General features: G+C 45.2%; 1 protein-coding gene across 1 annotated transcript in view; it reads left to right on the forward strand.

Annotated features, from left to right (window-relative positions):
* The window catches only part of adgrl2a (adhesion G protein-coupled receptor L2a), a 161,977-nt gene that overhangs the window by 131,527 nt on the left and 9,788 nt on the right, over positions 1–20,662 (forward strand). The window contains 13 exon segments of the mRNA XM_079506221.1: positions 1,065–1,248; positions 2,176–2,298; positions 4,091–4,296; positions 4,968–5,141; positions 7,587–7,796; positions 9,588–9,627; positions 9,630–9,807; positions 10,731–10,797; positions 15,594–15,685; positions 18,467–18,511; positions 18,821–18,847; positions 19,698–19,866; positions 20,531–20,659. Coding sequence (XP_079362347.1) covers positions 1,065–1,248; positions 2,176–2,298; positions 4,091–4,296; positions 4,968–5,141; positions 7,587–7,796; positions 9,588–9,627; positions 9,630–9,807; positions 10,731–10,797; positions 15,594–15,685; positions 18,467–18,511; positions 18,821–18,847; positions 19,698–19,866; positions 20,531–20,659 — 1,644 coding nt within the window.

Below are 20,662 nucleotides of genomic sequence, written 5' to 3' on the forward strand. Positions count from 1 at the left end.
TAGAAGGATTTAAAAAAATGTTGAGGTCAGGCCTAAATGGGTCAAATGATAAGGGACAATATCAGTGGCACCCAACTGTACCCTGTTTGGCCAAAGGGGCGATGCACGACACACACACTTTGAACAAGCAAATCTCTTGCACTATTTAAACTACAGTACTACAGCCGTGGAACTTGTATATAATAACAATATCTCTCCACTGACCTACATGTATGATCGTCTGCCATTTTTCTATTTGATGAAAGATCGCTACTGCATGACATTTCCTACCCACACATCTATGGACCAATATCTAAACTCCCACCCTGTTGAAGAAAAGTTTTTACATCAATAATTGACGCCTCCATGACCCGATGAAGTTGTAGTTTTATTACAATTATTTTTCTGCCGTTAACTGCATAAGCCCAGTCACTTTTTTATAAAACGTATTGACTGGGGGTCATATCCGCTCGACATAAATCTTACCCCGACTGGCCATATGGTGGGTGGACTATTGGAATGGATATAATATCCAACTTTGTAACAGGCATATCTCATTAGCCTGGCTTCTTGTGCCAGACTCGTATCACACACTATACCCGCTGAAGGCAATTCCTCATGAGGAACGAATGTGACTCGAGGACCCATAAGCTCCACCTCTTAAATGTTGATGAATTTTATGAAAAATAAATCCCTGCTCGCCCCCAGGGTGTTTGAGCAATCTGTACAAAACTTCCTATGCACAATGTATGGACCAATATCTGAATTCCCAGCATAAGAAGAGTTTTTACATTAAAACTTGAACTAAAGCCTCCATGAGCCATTGAGTATTGTTCACAAAGAGGCGAACAGCTCACAAATGCTTTCTCTTAACATCACAAAACGTTGTATGTTTATCAGCAAGACATAAGACACAGGCTGGCCGATTGACCGCATGCTGTCGCTATATGGCGTGTTGCGCTCACTGCTTGGCCCCCCTCCCCCCTTATATTAATGCTTGCAGCTATGTTCTTTTAGTTTTAACCATTTCATAAGTGTTTCACAATCACTCATATGTTGCTTTGTCTCCTTTGTGGTGGAATCAGGCCATTGTGGACACAGTGGATAACCTCCTGCGACCAGAAGCGTTGAAGTCGTGGCATGACATGAACAGTACGGAGCAGACTCACGCTGCCACCATGCTACTGGATACCTTGGAGGAAGGGGCCTTTGTCCTCGCTGACAACCTCATGGAGCCCGCCATTGTCAAAGTTCCTGCTGACAATATCAGTAAGTGAGCGGTGCATAAAGTGCAGCAAAACGAATGACAAGCAGTGCAACTGTGCAACGTTTGTGCGAGCGGCGAAAATTAATGGAGAGAGGAGCCCTCGGAGGGGAAAACGAGGCCACTCTGCATGAGAAAGGAACGTTGTTTTCGTAATGTGTGTGTTTCAACCTCAGGGGAATGTGGGGAGGGGGAGAGAAATAAAGGATATTAGGTTTAACGAGTCTCTCACTGACACAGTGATGAATCTACGACAATTAAAGAGACTGGATTCTGTGATTGCGAGTGCTTAGTTTATAAATGTGTGTGTCTGGACCTTGTAACTCTATACATTAATGTGAACATTAGCCCGCTGTGGAGGCTTATAAAAAGTACAAACATTGTTTATCCACTGCCTCATTCCCCGCTTTTTCGTTTCTCTTTTTTTCCTTCACCCTAGCTCAGTGTGGATGTGACTTTTTCATTTCCCAGGCCTGATTTAAACAAAATGTCAAGTTTTTATCTCGCAAATCCAACCTTTTTACAAGTGTCGTTTTTTGGAGGGATGAAAGGATCACCTTGCCGCTGACATTTTAGTTCCTTAGCTCATGGTTTTTTGCCTCGATTCACCTTTTTAAATTGCAGCCACGTGTCTGTACGCAACATCAGTTGTGAGTTAGGAATGTAAGCAAGAAGGTCTTGGAATAAACACTCTTTCATTTTCATGTCATGACCTTCTGCCCAAGTCAAACATGCTGTAAAACTGTCATATCTCTCTCTGTCTGTCTGTCTGTCTCTCTCTCTCTCTCTCTCTCTCTCTCTCTCTCTCTCTCTCTCTCTCTCTCTACCTCTCTCCCTCCCTTTATAATCCTCTTGGTTCTCATCCTACACCTTCTCTCTGTCTCCCCTCATCACACCATCACCACTGAACCAAACCAACTTGGGACGTCTAGTTCTGGATGTTTATGTGCTGAGCACGGACGGGCAGGTGCAGGATTTCAAGTTTCCGGCAGCCGGCCGAAGTGGCATCTCCATCCAGCTGTCTGCCAACACCGTCAAACTCAACAGTCGGAATGGTAAGCCCTCGTAACCCGTCAAAACCGTGAAGGCATCCGTGTCATTTTAGACATTATAGCGTTGGCTATTCAACAATAGCATATCGTTGCTGTCTGGAGGAAACCTCCTAACTCCATGTTTGAGATTTGAGATTTTGTTTTTACATAAATCAGTGGTATTTAACACCCTTCATGTCTGTGTGTTGTTTTGAAAATATTGAACCAACGGAAAGTAGTAAAAAATGCTTTGGACAAAACCTCTTAACTCCATTGGAGCCTCAAACTGTCCGCTAAAGCAGCTAACTCCACCACCTCTCCCCCGCTCATGCAAGTAATTGACAATATATAAAGTCACAACACCAACTTTGATGAGGCAGTATTGCTTTGTTTTCAAAATTTAAGGTTTTCTTAATTTCCTGAAAAATGAACATTTTGGATTTAGGTGGTTTCTTCCCGACAGTAGAGATATGCACAAGCTCACGGCACGGCACGCCACTTCTTGCTGCGCTGCGAGCTTGTACATAAAATGCTATTTTTGTTTTAATAATGAAAAAAATAATATATACTGTATATATTATAAAGGGAATAAAGAGAAAGGATGGAAGAAAAGAACAAATAAATAAATAACTTCTCAATTCAATAAGGTGTTTTCTGTGTGGGCGCGGTGGTGAAAAGTGTGGAGGGTTGTCTTCTTTCATTTCTGTTCCCGTTCCTGTGTCCTATGAAAAGGCGAACAGTCTGTCAAACAGGCCTGTCAATGCTGCCTGTCAAAGCCGACAATGCGGTGTGATTACTCACCGCCACTGTTAGTTAGGGAGCACCTCAAAGGATTTGATCTCTGAAACCCTGAGCTCTGATATTGGCAGAAAAATGACAGGCCCCACTTAACGCATTTTGGGCGGGAACCCCTTTTGGTGTTTTAAACATTATGTTATAATTTAGCTATTGAAAAATAGCAGATCTACAAGCTCATAGCGCGCCACCGAGTGGCGCGCTACGAGCTTGTAGGTCTGCTATTTTTGAAAAATCGTGAAAATGTGGCGCAAATCCATGACAGAAAACTGTCAGGATTTAGAAGACATTTTATAAATTTCGACGTCAGGCCTAAATGGGTTAAAAGTGTTCACTCGCTCTCGGTCATACTCACTCTCTCTCTGCTATCCTCCCCCCCCCCGCCACCATCACCACCAGCCATTGAAACGGTTCTTGTATTTTCACACCTTTTCAGCAGCTATGATGAATCTTTTACACGGCCGAGTATCGATTAGTTGCATGTTCAGGCTCATCTGCTTTCGTTCAGCCTTGTCTAGTAGTCCCAACACAACACCAGTACAATTTGAAATGTTAATGTTGACTTTTCTTTTCTAATGAATAATTCTAATCACCATAGGCTGTGAGCTTTTAGATCGGCTATTTTCACTATTTTAGAACATTTGTATGTTCAGTATGAAGTGGTTAAACGTTTTATTTACACTTTTACAGAGTGATAACTAAGAGTGTCAGTGATAGCATGCTATAGAATATTTTTCTTCTTTTTTGAATGGATATGAATACCTTGCGAGTCTAGAGTCTTGTTTTAACCCGTTCGAGCTTGTGTATCTTTGAACATTTTTTTTAACACAAATCTTCTCATCTGGGGGTCCCTGTCACAAGACATTTTCAGTTAGGGGGACCACGGCCAAATACATACTAGCAATTTGTGGGTCGTGGAAGTGGAAACTACTGATTTCGAAGGCATTCGTAAAATCGTCCTCATCTTAATCTTAATGGGTTAAACCATGTTATGCTCCGCCTTCATCCCTCTCTCTTCAAGGAGTGGCCAAGCTGGTCTTTGTGCTGTACAAGAACCTGGGTCAGTTCCTGGGCACGGAGAACGCCACCATCAAGATGGCCAACGACGCCTACGGGCGCAACGTGTCGGTCGCCGTCAACTCTGACATCATCGCTGCCTCCATCAACAAGGAATCCAGCCGTGTGTTCATTAACGACCCGGTGATTTTCACCCTGGAGCACATCGACGTGAGTGGCCTCCCTCCCACCGCCTCCGTCCAAAACTAATGGAGAGGTCATATTAAAAATCACCAGGAGAGTACAGCCCAAGTAGACGGAGTCCATTTGAATTGTAAATGTCTGGCGAGGTCAGGCAGCAGTTTATTTAAGTCATCGAACATCAAATTAAAGGAGTCTTTAGAACCTAAGTGAATTCTTAATGAAAACTAATTCTTTAATCAACATTGGGATATAAATGATACCCATTTTCTTTTATAGAAGGGGGGAATTAACTCCTAGATTAGCGGTACAATCTAGGATGAAATTACTTGAGCACCAATTATCTTCCGTCTTTTAAAGTTGTCACGAGAGTTCCCAGAGGGCCGTGCGTGACTCCATTCTTTACCAGAGAAATTGTGCAATTCCAGCGATGTGCCGTCAAACAATTACCGCCTCTCTGTTATTAAGGCCCTCATATACCCCAACCATGCCTCGCTTGATGTGGCAAGCATGTGCCAAATGAATTGCTTCATAAGGGCTCTGAACTGAAAAAAATGAAAAAGAAACCCTCATCCATATCGGTACGGGGGAATACTTTGTGTGAGCAGGGGGTAAATGGCCTCGGTGTTCTGCATGTACACTAGTTCAATTTCAGACAGTCAATTATTTGGACACTTAACCATATCTCTTGTTATCTGCAGATGGATCACTACTTCAACTCCAATTGCTCCTTCTGGAATTATTCCGAGAGGAGTATGATGGGTTACTGGTCGACGCAGGGCTGCAAGCTCCTGGACTCCAACAGGACGCACACCTCCTGCTCGTGTAGCCACCTCACCAACTTTGCCATCCTCATGGCGCACCGGGAAATCTCGGTACGTTGGCTTCAGGGATTCATGTTCACCTCTGTCTTATTTGCATGCATCTTGACTTGCAAAGGCTTTTCTCTGGCTGTGGCTTATATTCCTCTGGTTCCCCAGGGGTCTCCCACCAGGGGTCCTTGAGGGGGTTCCAGGAGGCCCTCAACTGAATGATTGCTAGTTAAGAACTAAATGGACCAAATGGATCCTCAGAGAAAAGTCAACTCTCGAGGATTTTACATTGTAGATTGGGGTCCCAGAGATGGAAAATGTATCACATGAACGTGCGTCTGTGGTCTAATGAATATCAGACTGGGGGTCTTTGAAATAAATAATAAGAAGGTTTGAGAATCAGTCTTATTCCACTCAAAGGACATGTGTGCAAGATTTCAAAGATGTTAAAATAAGGTTCAGCAGTCCCAGCAGTGCACTACTGGTGTATTAGTGTTAGAGGTTGGCCACTATTCCAGCTACAAAGTATGAAATTGCTTCCAGTGTTTCCATATCTGCAGATCAGGTCAAAGGCTGTCTAATGTACTAAAGTGTGAAGACATATTATACTCGTGCTCAACAAGTTAATATACTGTAGGTCTCTGAGGTCTTTGAATTACATTTGTTGGCTGGAAATACCACCATCAGATTATGCATTCTCGCATGCCTCTATATCCCTTCGTTTCAGTTATTTTCTCGACAGGCTGTTACTGCGTTTCTGTAGCTTTTTTAGTCGAGGGATATTAATAACATCTGGGAATAAATTCCTTACCAATACATTTCTTCACCAACGTGTTTGTAAAGTGTCTAGTAACACATCTCACAAAGACCGAAATTCAATTTCCCTAAAAGGAGAATCTGTGACAGCTGCTGAACGTTGGGGTACCGTTAACAACCTAAATGCAGGAATAATTTACACATTTTCATTCTGCTTTAGGTATTGTGTGAGGGGTCAAACTAGGGGGGTTTCATGATTCTGAATCCACGAAATTGCACGAAAAACCAGCCATAGCCACTTTTCCAAATGTGATGACCTCATCACATTTGGAAACTTTTACAAACACATTGGTGAAGACATTTATTGGTAAGGAATGTATTCCCAGATTGGCCATTGTTCTGATAATATTCCCTGACTATTAATACAAATGAGCTGCAAGGTTCTCATCTGCCCCTGGAGCAGCTCATTTACTCAAGTACTTTACTTGCTCAGTTATTATAACTCTATCTCTACCGCTAGCTGTTAGCATAACCCCCCCCCCCACACACACACACACACACACACACACACACAAACTCGCTACACACACTCTAGCAGCATTCGAACAAGCACACACTGTTTACCTTTCATCAGAAGCTATAGGAACCGGACCAATGTTAAAAGCTTCCGTAGGACTCAACCATTATACAGACGGAGTATACGTTGGGGTACGTATATATACGGACCTGGGGATATGACGCCACCTAGCGTCGACGTCCGTATATATACGGACTTGGGGGGAAAAAGTTAAGCACAATTTTGAGTTACTTTTACTTTACTTGAGTATTTCCGTTTTTCCAATACCTTATACTTCTTCAAATGTTGAATACAGGCCTTATACTTGTAACAGAGTATTTATTACATTTCTGACCTAGGCAGCCCACAAGCAGACTGGGTTGTGCCATCAATTTGTTAATAATGCACACCAGGAACCCAAATGTACAGTATGTGCACAAGCACATGGATATGTAGATGTTTGGACATTTCATGATACAATAGCATTTACAATGGTACCAGGACTTGGTCAAATACATAAAACATCGTCATCCTCTGGTTCATAGCAGTGTTGTAGCATGATGATACGTTGTAGAGATTTTTCCATTTTTAATACGAATCATTGTCAAGATCATTTTTGCTATGATCATTTTAAACTATACCAACCATAGCTACAGTGTACTGTACAGTATCTCATTTGAGCCGCAGCCCTGCTTTAAATTCCTCTCCGTGACGTGTGTCCTCTATCACTCAACTGATCACAGTCATCTGAAGGGATGGACCTCAGCACCTCTGATTAACCCATTCTGACCTGAGATCAGATTCTAAAAATGTCTTCTACATCCTGACAGTTTTCTGAAAAAGCTATGTTTCTATGTCAGTCGTTCTTCGATTTTTCAAAAATAGCAGACCTACAAGCTCGTAGCGCGCCACTCGGTGGCGCGCTATGAGCTTGTAGATCTGCTATTTTTCAATAGCTAAAGCATAACATAATGCTAACACCAAAAGGGGTTCCCGCCCAGAATGGGTTAATGGCGTGCCCATCAGTTACTTCCAGGCGCCTTTCCGTGAAATACAACGGCAATGTTTCCACAGCCGCGCGCGGCGGCTTGACAAGTGGGCGCGCCAGGAAACCCTCAATTCTTCCTATTGACAAACCAGCGTATTAATTTGGTCCATCCTTTATCCCCCCCCCCCTCCCTCCCCCTCCCCTGCAGGGTAAAGATGGAGTGCATGAGTTGCTCCTCGGTGTCATCACTCGCGTGGGGATCGTGGTGTCCCTCGTCTGCCTCGCCATAAGCATCTTCACCTTCTGCTTCTTCCGGGGCCTGCAGAGCGACCGCAACACCATCCACAAGAACCTGTGCATCAATCTCTTCATCGCCGAGTTAATATTTCTAATTGGTATCGATATGACGGAACCCAGGGTAAGCGGGAACGATTGCGCTCTATTGATCTTGGATTTTGATTTATTCTCCACCCCCCCCCCCCCCCCCCCACCTGTCTCGTTTTACCCCCACCCCCCACCCTGCACAACAAAACAAAGGAGCCTTCCTTCCGATGTGAAATTGATGAGTCTCTGCGTGTTGTTTGTTTGGAACCCTTCCCGTTCCTGACATGACACGAGTCAGGGAGCATCATCTATATTGATTACTAAAGGGCCGTGGCGCTCACTTGATAGCTCCTTTATCCTCTTGTCACTTTAATGGCACTGCCTGAATGGCTAGCTCACATTCTGTGGTGCATCCACTGCCTTGCGTTGCTTTACTTTCTCATTGAGAGTATTGTCTTGTGTAGTGGAGAGATTCAATGCACATGCTAAATAGGGGCGGGTGGTTTAACCCATTAAGACTCTAGGCTGATTCTACGAATGACTTCTAAATCAGTGGTTCTCACACTTTATTTATTTTCTATTTCTGTTAATTAATAGCAGATGTACAGCTTGTATCTGCTACTTTTTTGAATTTTTAATTGGTTGATCCAGCAATAAACCTCACAATAGATGTTATTGTTTAAATTGCTACTGAATTGTGGCAAAGTTTGACCAGGACTTAAACGGAGGCTTTGTGGAGGCTGTATCGTATATTAATGCAATTTGACTGAACTGCATTAAATTACAGTGGAAAGTGCAGTACTTGAAAATACAACAATGCACTCTTTTCAGTGGGATTTCAAAAGATTGAGATGATTGCACGAGATGAGGGTAGACTAAAAAGTTGCTTTTAATATGTTCACTTTGGCTTAGTACCACCACTTACTGTAGCCTTAAAGCTCCATTCCCCAATTTAGTTATTAATAGTTTCATCTATTTGGACCATGGAATCAGGTTTTATAATGCAGGATTATCTAACAAACACCAGCTGGGGACTCGGACTCCTCATCATTGCACAGAATCATCCCATCCCATATACCAGGGGTTCTCAACGTTTTTGGCCGGGGACCCCCGAAAATGCTTTGGCAACGTCTCGGGACCCCCGCCCCGCCCACTCCCGACCCCCAATATAAATTGACTGCTACAATAACCTTAATAATAGAGACAATACACCATAAATAAACACTGAAACCAGATGATTTGGGGACCCCCCAAAATAATTTGGCGACCCCCCCCCTGAGGGGTCGCGACCCATGGGTTGAGAACCCCTGCCATATACCATAATATTTACTGTGGTAGGAGACACTCTCCATATACTGTTGAACACAGGACGGGATGATAGAGCGCCACACACAGTGGACTAACGGCTTCATGATCTTTCTTATTGGCCTTGGTTATTTCATTTCATTAAGTCGTGTAATGCTTGAAAGTCAAATGTCTTAGTCTGAGAATGCCAGTTTAGCATGCAAGGGTGGGAACGGTGATCCACACGGGCAATAGAGGGTATGTGCATGCATAAAGTGAATGGCAAAATCGAGTGGCAAAGCGACAGGCAAAGTGAGTTTAACATTGTTTAACGTTGTTTAATACAATCAGATAGGACTTTTCTGTTTGGATGCATGGGCTGTCAAGGCCAGAAAGTAGTTTTTTGCCACTCAGTAGGTGTTCCTGCATAACTTGCAAACTTGGTTTGACGATGATGTCACACGCATAGCCTCTATACTGGCTTCTACACCATGTTTGTTTAAATGCCAGAGCAGCAATTCCAAACATTTCCAATTTAAATCCTATTTCAGCTCATTATTGTTTGAACCAGCCAACTTCATGAAGCCCTGCTCTGTTGTAGATCGGGTGCTCCATCATCGCCGGGATCCTGCATTTCTTCTTCCTGCCTCGTTCTCCTGGATGTGCCTGGAGGGCGTCCAGCTGTACCTCATGCTGGTGGAGGTCTTCGAGAGTGAATACTCCCGGAAGAAGTACTACTACGTTTCCGGGTACCTCCTCCCCGCCATCGTGGTCGGCGTCTCGGCGGCCATCGACTACAGGAGCTACGGCACAAAGAAAGCGTGAGCGAAGCTGTTCTTCTTGATCATCGGTTTTCAATGTGGGGTCCGGGGAGGAGCAGTTGAAATATTAAATTTTTTCGGCAATTTTTAGACATTTTGGCAAATGCTGACAAATCTTGTCCTTAGCGGCTAGCGCACAAATACTTTTCAGGCGGCGGTCCACAGCCAAACGGATTTAAATTTAAGGGTCCATGACATGAAAATGTTTGAGAACCGCTGTTCTGGATTAATTACCACGCAAATGCAGAATGTAAAACCCAGACGCTTGGCGCTGTGTGGGGCTTTACCTGAACCCACCCTGCCGCGATGATGACGAGTGGGGTTTCTTTTCAGAACGCGCAGCTTCTGAATAGAAAGCCCACTCATCATCACTCCTCCTCCTGTGTCCGTGTCTTATATCTCCGTCCCGGGAGACTACACCAAAACATTTGAGCTCCTCTGCCTGGAATGGGCAGCTGTTCAATTTTTTATGTCATTTTGAAAGACTTAACGCTGTGGTTTTGGGGGGGGGTGGTGTGGAGAGACACAGCCACATTAATACCTCTCTGCTCAAAGACCCTCCAGTGACCTCTTGTTTGTAAATGCTCTCTTAAAGAGAGGCAGTGCAGGAAAAGCCTTTTACGTTAGATTAATGGCTATGTTTGAGTTAAGACCGGGCTAGCAGGCCGGACTACTTAGGGTCCTTCCGATTGTTTTGCGTTAACCATGTTAATGTTCAACTCTTGTGGGAGATTTTTTTTTTTTTTTTAAGTTGATTATTGAATGAAAATTGTCTGCTCTGTGTCGGGGTCATAAGGTTATGTTTTTGGCCCAGGATTAATTTCCTTCTGTTAATATTTGGTCTGCGGAACGCGGGGTTATGGGGATGCTTTGTGTGTTGTGACAAAACTGAAGGGTTTGCTTTTCTTTGTGTTCCATTGTAGGTGTTGGCTGAGAGTGGACAATCACTTCATATGGAGCTTCATAGGACCCGTCACCTTCATCATCATGGTACGTTAGTGTTCTGTTTTGCTTGGTTCTGTTTTGTTTTTCTCTCGTCCTGAGCATGAGGGGACAGAGTTCAGAAAAGGGGGTTAGAGAGAATGAGAAGGGACTGGTGTACAGGTCAGGCTGGTGCTACAATCCAGCTGAGAATGTTTTCAGTGATGTTATTATGTATGTATTTATATATTGTATTTTTTGCACCCAAAGATAATGTTTGGAGCATCACATTTTTGCAAAAGGAGCATCACATTGTCACATTGTCATCACATTGTCATTGCCTCTCGCTACCTGAGTGAGCCTCTGTTTATAAGTAGTGTTCTCACTGTGCATTTCCCCTTGAAGTATTTTGACTGAAAATGAATGTGTGCCATAGAGTAGAGGTATAGCCCAATGCCTCCCTCTTTTCTTTTTTGCCGTTTCACAAGAAAAGATGATCTTGAAATCTTGAAATGCTCTCACGGTGTGCATTGTACAGCGATAGATAAGATGGCAACGTGCAGATTGTAGCCGAGATTGTCGAGTTCTTCTCTGTATCAGCCTGTGTGTGCACTCACGCGTGGGAGTGTGGGCGTGCTTGCGCGTGCGTGTGTGCGTGTGTGTGCGTGTGTGTGCGTGCGTGCGTGCGTGCGTGCGTGCGTGCGTGCGTGTGTGTGTGTGTGTGTGTGTGTGTGTGTGTGCACACGTATGTATGTCTCCTTCAGTGGTAAATAGCACAGGACGCTGTCAGGGAGAAGTAGAAAGCAAACGTCTCTGTTTGGTCAAGGACCATCGGGGGGTGAAGGACATCCAGCATATTATATTGACATATGTGCCATTGAAGCATGCAATTATTTACTGGTCCTGACATTATTATCTTGCACTCCATCCGAGGGGCTGAGAGGAACTGGGCCTGGGGGAGTCTCACCTCCTCTCTGGGAGAAAAAAAGAAAAAAGAAATGGCAGGTGGTGTTTCTCAGACGGGGCCGAGTCCCAGCCTTAGACTCTCCATCTATTGCTTTGCCCCGCCTGTGCACGGAGGACGGGCGATATTTGTTCGGCGGCATGGTCATTATCCAGCTTAATGGCTGATATCTATACCGTAGACGCGGTGACCTCCCGTGAGCGCTGAGCTGACATTGAAAGCCTGCCGGCGAGAGAGGTTTGAGTCCACAATGTGTCTCCTTTTAGAGTAGCAGACCACCAGCTGACCACAGCAGGCTCTCGCTCACGGTAAAGATCTAAATATGGCCGTTGATATCTGTGTGGTAATAGAATGGAAAGAGATGGAAAAAAAACCCTTCTGGTTAAAAAATAATTGAAGACAAGCTAGCTTTATTCAAATATATACTAAGTCGTTATTCTACGGTTTCTACCTGTCTCAGCGAATGCTCCCGTCAGCCAACGCAGGAATATGTTTTCGCTTTTCCAAATTGGCTCCTTGTTGTTTTCCAATCACGCATTCCGCCACCGCAAATTATTTGCATGAAAAATGCGTCTGTGCCGGAGATGACGGCTGGGATCCCCGTGGCAGTGACCTGAGAGGATAGAACCGTGACCCCACAAGAAGCTGATGTATTGTAGCACAGGCACAGCTAATGTGCCACAGAAATGAGGATTCGCAGCGGCGACCTGGGGCATTGCAGCGCAGCCGTGCCATGAACGCGCCCATGCTGTTTTTGACTGTTACTAGCAACTTATTGAAAGTGAAAACACAAAGCGCAGTGGAAAAGGGCATCTCAGGGGAAATGCTCCAGGAGCAAGGTTCCTTCACACACAACCCGTGACCCGCGTCTCTCAACAAATTGGCTTTGTCCTTGTCGATGACAGAGAGGGAGAGGAGCGCAGAGGAAGCAAGGCAGGAAAACGGCAGCATGTGAAGGAGAAAAACTAAATAACAATGCTTTTGATCTCGCACTGTGTGACTCCACGCGCCCTTACCTCCTCGTCTAGAGCTCAGCTCACGCCTGCCTGGCCAGAGCGACACTTGACACAAACACTCTCTTTCTGAAGGGCTCCAAAATGACGCTGTAGTTTTTTTCTTTTTCTTATGTGACTGCTGGTCATCTTCGTCCCTCTCTTTTTTTGAACTCTCATCTCTCAATTTTCTTTCTTTCTTTTTTCATTTTTTTCTTCTGGCTGAAACTGGCCTTAACAACTTGAACGCTAGCCTCCCTATTCTGGGGGGGGGGGGGGGGGGGGGAGAATAGCCGATCTATACAAGCTCACGACTTGTCAGCGATGCGATTGTAGAGCAAAAACTATAGGATGGAGCCCTGGGGGACTCCGGTGGACGGAGTATATAGGGTTTAAGTGGCTAAATGCCAGAGGAGAAGCAGCAGCGGGCCGCAGGCTGTGGCTTTCAGCACCCCCTCCCGTCCCCCTGGTGTCTCTGAGGGGCACAGAGGGGTATTAGCTCCATGAAGGTGGAACATGGAACTAATGAGTGGTGGTGCTGTGGGGGGGGGGGGGGGGGGGAGCCATTAGTATGCCTGAGAAGGCTTCAGCGCACGGCCTCCTGGATCATGACACGTCGCGAGGAGTTCTTGTCATCCGGACAGCTCCATCTGCACCTTCAATATTTCATCCACCCTGCCGGTTCACCCGGAGTTCAGCGTGTTGCACGCACACACACACACACACACACACACACACACACACGTACACACACACACACGTACACACTCAACATGCAGGCGCACACGTACACACTCCACTTCGGAAAAAGCTTTCTCCTCGGTCCCACTGTGGCAAGGTGCTTCTGCATGGCTTGCGGTGATGATTCAGAGAGAGAGAGAGAGAGAGAGAGAGAGAGAGAGAGACGCAGGCATGGCATAGCAGCAGCTCTGCTCTTGCAAAGCAAGGTAACCAGGGTTCCCCTGGGAGGGGCCGAGAAAGCGTGTCGGGGTGGGGGCGGGAACATGTGCCATGCTGCTAGGTCGCTTTACAGCACTGTGTCCCCCTCCTCTGTCTCATTGGATCCATGTCACCACTGCAGGCTGTGGTACCTCACCCCATCCTGCCCTTTCAACATGGTCCCCCCACACATCACCTAGCTCCCTCCTTCCCCGCTGTCTGTCTGACTCGTACGTACGGGGAGGCTGATGGAAATAATGGCTGATGGCTGTGAAAACAAAGCACTGCATCCGTGGTGTGTTTGATATATAAAAGGACCCGCACCCCATTTAGGTATTATTTTTGTCTCCTCCTACCTTTCATCTTCTTTCTTCTTCATCATCATGATCTTTTTTGTGTGTTATGGTGAGCGGTGTCCACGAGTTGATTGCATCAGTGGGGAGAGTGATGTATTGATCCCTGTCTGACATCCCTTTCATAGCAGAAAGTTCGACAGAATGCGGAGAATCTAGTGTTGGTGAGCGTGAGTGAATGGGCCGTGGCCTCTGGGCCCAGGCGTTCATTTATCTCATGGCCTCATACTGCGGCAGCGCTTTTACATCTATTTATTCAGTTTTTCCAGTGTTTTCCAAGGATAACATCGAAATGCTTTGTCCAACGGGGCTGAATTGAACAAGCATTTGAAATGAATATATCTTCCCTGCACAGATTTTAGTTTTGTTTTAGTTTTTTTTTTGTATTTGCAGTTTCTTTACTACACAAGAACGGTCTTTAACCATTTATTGCCAATTTTTGTTTTTTGTCGTACAATGGCATCACCCTTCAAAAATAGTACATCTAGTTACTAGATACTGTAGTGTAAGTGTATACTATCCTCCTCGTTTCATTCTTTTTATTTATTTTTTGAAAAATGTGTTCTATAATGACCTGCCCGAAATAGGAACGGCCGGTTGAAAGTGGTTAATGTACACAGCTGAGGACAGTTGTAATGTGTACACTATATTTCAATATCCCTCTATTTGCTCCTCTATGAGATCTCTACAGTAGGTATTCCCAGATGCTATGGTTGCATGGCTGGTTAGCACGGTGTGGTTGTGAGTGTGTATACTGCAGAGCATGCAGTCAGTTACTTGTCAGAGACTTGTTTGTCCCAGAATAAATGCTTTTGAATGCAATTATTTGGTGTGGCTCCTGGTTTGCCCGTTCAGCCCACAAGTCTCTACATTTAGCTATTGATTTTTGAAGGTGCAAGCAAATAAAACCTTGTAGTATCTTTTTCTCAGCCTGATGCGTTTCACTCACTCTCTTCGGATTTAATACAATATTAAATCAAGAAAATACAAGCCATGTGATTTTTTTCCCTTTCCATTCTTTCTTGATTTCTTACTCTCTTTAGCTTTTTCTATCGCTCGTACCCACCTCTGCTTTCTGTCTGTCTGTCTGTCTGTCTGTCTGTCTGTCTGTCTGTCTGTCTGTCTGTCTGTCTGTCTGTCTGTCTGTCTGTCTGTCTGTCTGTCTGTCTGTCGAGCCTTTTACATCCTCTTGTATGTTATAATATTTCACTATGTGCATAAAACGATATGCAGTTGTTTTGTACAACAAGAGGGTCTCCAGTTTCCCCCCCCCTGACATCTCCAGACTGTTGTGTGTGGCTGGGTTTCTGATGGATTTTAATGCATCTCCATGCTCTTATTGATATAGAATGACACTAAATTTGGCGCCAGTCGGGCCGTCTGAGTCCGGCAGAAACAATAGATGGTTATTGGATTAGTCTGTAGGCGAGTGGAAACTCGAAGGCACTCGTCTTTTAATAGTTAAAGACAAATTAACAGTTTATCTTTTTTTTTTCTTTCTCCCCCACCTCTGTGTCTCTGTTCCTCACTCCCTCTGTCTCTATTTCCTCTGTCTCTCATTTTCCTTGGGTCATTTGTCTTCATGTATAAACTGTGCCATTATTTGTGTTTTGACAGCTCAATCTCATCTTCCTGGTCATCACAATGTACAAAATGGTGAAGCACTCTACGACACTGAAACCTGACTCCAGCCGACTGGAGAACATCAAGTAAGTGACCCCACCTCCACATTCTCATACTTATTGAAAATACATTGTCTACCCAACGCATAAGAAGAATACCACACAATGCCTTGAAAACGCCTCACTCACAAAAAGGAAAGTTTTGCCTCGCACAGAGTGAAACATTTCTTGTTTGACTTCCTCGCTACCGGAGCCCATTAGAGAAAAAAAGCGCATTCCTGAAATAGCATACGGACGAACCAATATGTTATTTGCCTTCTGCCACTGCCCCAACAAACAATCACATGCCATTGGCTCCCTTCATTTCGGAGATAATATTTTTTTGACCTGATAACATTCGATGACAGGAAATCCTTTTATTCCCTCGATTTTTTTCCCATCTCCAGTTAATTTTACTTTCACTACCAGACAAGCCCTTGTCAGCAACATTACAATAATCTTGCTTTCTCCCTCTGGTTGAAATTTAAATTGTCCAGACAGAACATTTAACCAGAGGAATTCCAATTGACTCCAGAGATCTCCGATTTTATACAAGGGGCCGGTGGTTTTTAGAATGAGAATTATGGCATGACCGAGCTGTAATGATGACAACATTGACTTTGTGAGTGGTCTTTCAAGTCCTTTGTTGTGTTGCTCCAAGCCGCTGACCACAGAATTGCATTGGCATGACACACACCACTCTTAAGTCTGTGACTTAACTATGCGTTGTTAGGCCTGCAGGGTGGGGTATAGGGGAAGTGCTACCATGTGTGTTCTCCCCCTTGGAACCAGTCAAGCCTCTTTTATAGTTCCCAGCACCCTTTTAGTCTAGGAAAAGAAGTTCCTCACCAACGCCACTGGCAGCCAGACCACTACCGCTTTCCACCGACACCACCCTGCCCCGCTCCAGCCCGCCCCAATCTGCTAACGAGCGTAGGTTTTGTCAGTAGCCTCAACATTTGTTAAGCGTTTTGCTTTGGGAAGGGGGAGCAAGTGTTTTTCCGCTGTGCGGAATGTTTGTATTCAGGGGAAACAATATTTATTGCCACAAATCAAGGAGGGTGTTTCAAGCTTTTTTTTACAGTCTATGGTTTCAAGGCATGGGCTGGGCTGGGGGGGGTTTGTTGTTCAGAGTTTCAATAGCGTGGCTCTGTGGTAGCCATTTACACCGTTATATTACGCATTTAAACTCCCAATTTGTGTAGTGGGAGTGGTTTGGCTATTTTCGCTGGCGTTTGTTATTATTCAATTATTCTAAGGAATGTGTTTTTGCGATGGTGAAATTGCAAACAGAAAAGAATGGTTGATGGCCTTTTCCCCACCGATGGCTCTATAGCTATAAACACAGTAAAACAGGGAATCTTCAGTGTGTGAAATCGCTAGTGTTTGTCGTTTTGTTGGCTTTATGTTGTTTGTACCAGAGATGTCCTGGTTGGTAACTGGACATACTGTAGCACCAGTGTCCTGGTTGGTAACTGGACATACTGTAGCACCAGTGTCCTGGTTGGTAACTGGACATACTGTAGCACCAGTGTCCTGGTTGGTAACTGGACATACTGTAGCACCAGTGTCCTGGTTGGTAACTGGACATACTGTAGCACCAGTGTCCTGGTTGGTAACTGGACATACTGGAGCACCAGTGTCCTGGTTGGTAACTGGACATACTGGAGCACCAGTGTCCTGGTTGGTAACTGGACATACTGGAGCACCAGTGTCCTGGTTGGTAACTGGACATACTGGAGCACCAGTGTCCTGGTTGGTAACTGGACATACTGGAGCACCAGTGTCCTGGTTGGTAACTGGACATACTGTAGCACCAGTGTCCTGGTTGGTAACTGGACATACTGTAGCACCAGTGTCCTGGTTGGTAACTGGACATACTGGAGCACCAGTGTCCTGGTTGGTAACTGGACATACTGTAGCACCAGTGTCCTGGTTGGTAACTGGACATACTGTAGCACCAGTGTCCTGGTTGGTAACTGGACATACTGTAGCACCAGTGTCCTGGTTGGTAACTGGACATACTGTAGCACCAGTGTCCTGGTTGGTAACTGGACATACTGTAGCACCAGTGTCCTGGTTGGTAACTGGACATACTGGAGCACCAGTGTCCTGGTTGGTAACTGGACATACTGTAGCACCAGTGTCCTGGTTGGTAACTGGACATACTGTAGCACCAGTGTCCTGGTTGGTAACTGGACATACTGTAGCACCATTGTCCTGGTTGGTAACTGGACATACTGTAGCACCAGTGTCCTGGTTGGTAACTGGACATACTGTAGCGCCAGTGTCCTGGTTGGTAACTGGACATACTGTAGCACCAGTGTCCTGGTTGGTAACTGGACATACTGTAGCACCAGTGTCCTGGTTGGTAACTGGACATACTGTAGCACCAGTGTCCTGGTTGGTAACTGGACATACTGTAGCACCAGTGTCCTGGTTGGTAACTGGACATACTGGAGCGCCAGTGTCCTGGTTGGTAACTGGACATACTGTAGCACCAGTGTCCTGGTTGGTAACTGGACATACTGTAGCACCAGTGTCCTGGTTGGTAACTGGACATACTGGAGCGCCAGTGTCCTGGTTGGTAACTGGACATACTGTAGCACCAGTGTCCTGGTTGGTAACTGGACATACTGTAGCACCAGTGTCCTGGTTGGTAACTGGACATACTGTAGCACCAGTGTCCTGGTTGGTAACTGGACATACTGTAGCACCAGTGTCATTGCATGTTGCATGTAAAAGAGAAAGCTAACCCACACCGTCTCGTTTCTCTTCTCCTATCGTTGTCTTCTTGTCTCTCTCTCTCTGTTCTGTCATCCACACCAGTAATTATCGCGTTTGTGACGGCTACTATAATACCGATTTGCCTGGGTAAGCTTCTGCTATACATCTCAGATAATATTACCCACACTGCACCACCCACGCAGAGCATAAATGCAAATTTGACCGCAGACAAGCGTCTGCTCTGACTGAATGCTTTACACATTATTCTGTAATTGAATCATCAACAGCCAAACACACGACACTCGGTCCTTGTTAGCCCCATAATTTCATTGCCTCCCGTAATTTTCCCTGGATCAAACTTGAAGATATCTCACTTAAATGCCGACTAACCCACGCTGTGATGCGTCCTGATCTAATTGTGTTTCTCTCTTCCCGCTTATCATGCTCGCTCTCTAGCTATGAAGATAATAAACCGTTTATCAAGTAAGGACATGTTGCCCAGCAGTCTCCTCTTCAGCTTATATAGCTGATTCTCTCCTCGTCATTTTTCTTGTATTTCTCTCTCTCTCGCTCCTGGTTGCACCGTTTACATTCATCGCTCAGGTCCGAGGTCGCTCATTCAGTCTGTCCTCGTTCTCACGTCCAATGTCTCCATAACCTCCATCTCGCAGTCCGGTGTTGGTGTTGTGTGTTTGAACTAAGTTTGACCCCTTGACCTCTGCTGGTGTCTGAAGGATCCCCAGGACCTTCACACACCAGTTGGGGGAGAATGAATCGTCCCCGTCCCCCCCCTCTAACTCTTTCCACACACTCCCTAGCTCCCCAGATGTCAACACACTCTCACTATAAACAATCACGCTATGCTGTTTAGACTTGTTGAAATGACTTGACCCTAATGGACAATCCCACAGACCTTATGCTCAATCCTTCAGATGCCTCTTTTGAACATGCATGTCCCAAAAAATCATCCATTAGTTCACAGGATTGTGTCATACAAAAATATTGTAAGTAATATTGTAATATTGAGGAATTATTCAGCAAGCAATTTCAGCCAGTTTGTCTTGTCCTGTTTGTTTTGACTCCAGGACGTGTAGACAGGTTGAGTTTGGGGGTGGTGGTGGAATGAGGGGATGGTGGGGAAGAGTGTGGGAGAGCCTCTGGCTGTTAGTTGATGTTTTAGTGTTTTTCTTTCCCTTGGTTTACTCCTGTTTTCCTCTTCGGTCAATTTACCCCCGATAACACCACAGAACAGTCGGGTTGTTTTGTTTTGCTTTCTGTCTGTCTGTCAGAACACTGAATCACTCTAACGATGGGTTCTGTCCTCTCCCTCCAGATCCTGGGTCCTGGGTGCCTTTGCTCTGCTCTGCCTGCTGGGTCTGACCTGGTCCTTTGGCTTGTTCTTCATCAACGAGTCGTCGGTCGTCATGGCGTACCTCTTCACCATATTCAACGCCTTCCAAGGAATGTTTATCTTCATTTTCCACTGCCTCCTCCAGAAAAAGGCAAGTTCATGCGCTGACCTTCGGCTCATTTCCACTTCTTCCCACATGAAGGCTGTCCGCACCCATTAAGACCTGATGCCGGTTCTACAAATACCTTCTAAAGCAGTAGTTCTCAAACCTTTTCGTGCCAAGAACCCCCAAAATGATATGTATTTGGACGTGGACCCCCGTATGATTTGTGTTAAAAGAAAATCTAAATTATTTGAATAGACAACGCTAAAATCAAAAATGACACGGCTGCTTTCCCGGTTTTAATGGGTTAAACACTTAGGCCTTGTTTTATATTTTGTCAGAAATTGTCATTGTCAGTGACACAAATAGGGAAAATAGCCGATCTAACAAGCTCCTTACTTGAGCTTGCAGATCTGTAGAATTTCTTGTAAATGTCTGAAATGATGCGAACATTTCCACCTATAACCGGTATGCCCAATCTAGGGATGCCAGCCCAGTACAGGTTGAAAACGTTTAAAGGGACACGGCCATCTCCACAAGCCACAGAGAGTGAGGTCCACTGTGGGGCCGTTCCCCGCAGAACTCACTTGAGCAAAGCAGCACCGCACATCCGCCAATATACCAACATTAGGCTCACCTGAAGATCTCTTTGAACTCATGAGGGGGTGGAAAAGAATTGCATGTCAACAGCCTTACCATTTTGCCCACGCAGGTCCGCAAAGAGTACAGCAAGTGTTTCCGCCACACGTATTGCTGTGGGGGAGGGCCCACTGAGAGCTCGCACAGTTCTGCAAAGACCTCCACCACGAGGACCAGCGCTCGCTACTCTTCCGGTACACAGGTA

The sequence above is a fragment of the Electrona antarctica genome, assembly GCF_951216825.1.
Source record: "Electrona antarctica genome assembly, chromosome: 7".
Classification (NCBI taxonomy): domain Eukaryota; kingdom Metazoa; phylum Chordata; class Actinopteri; order Myctophiformes; family Myctophidae; genus Electrona; species Electrona antarctica.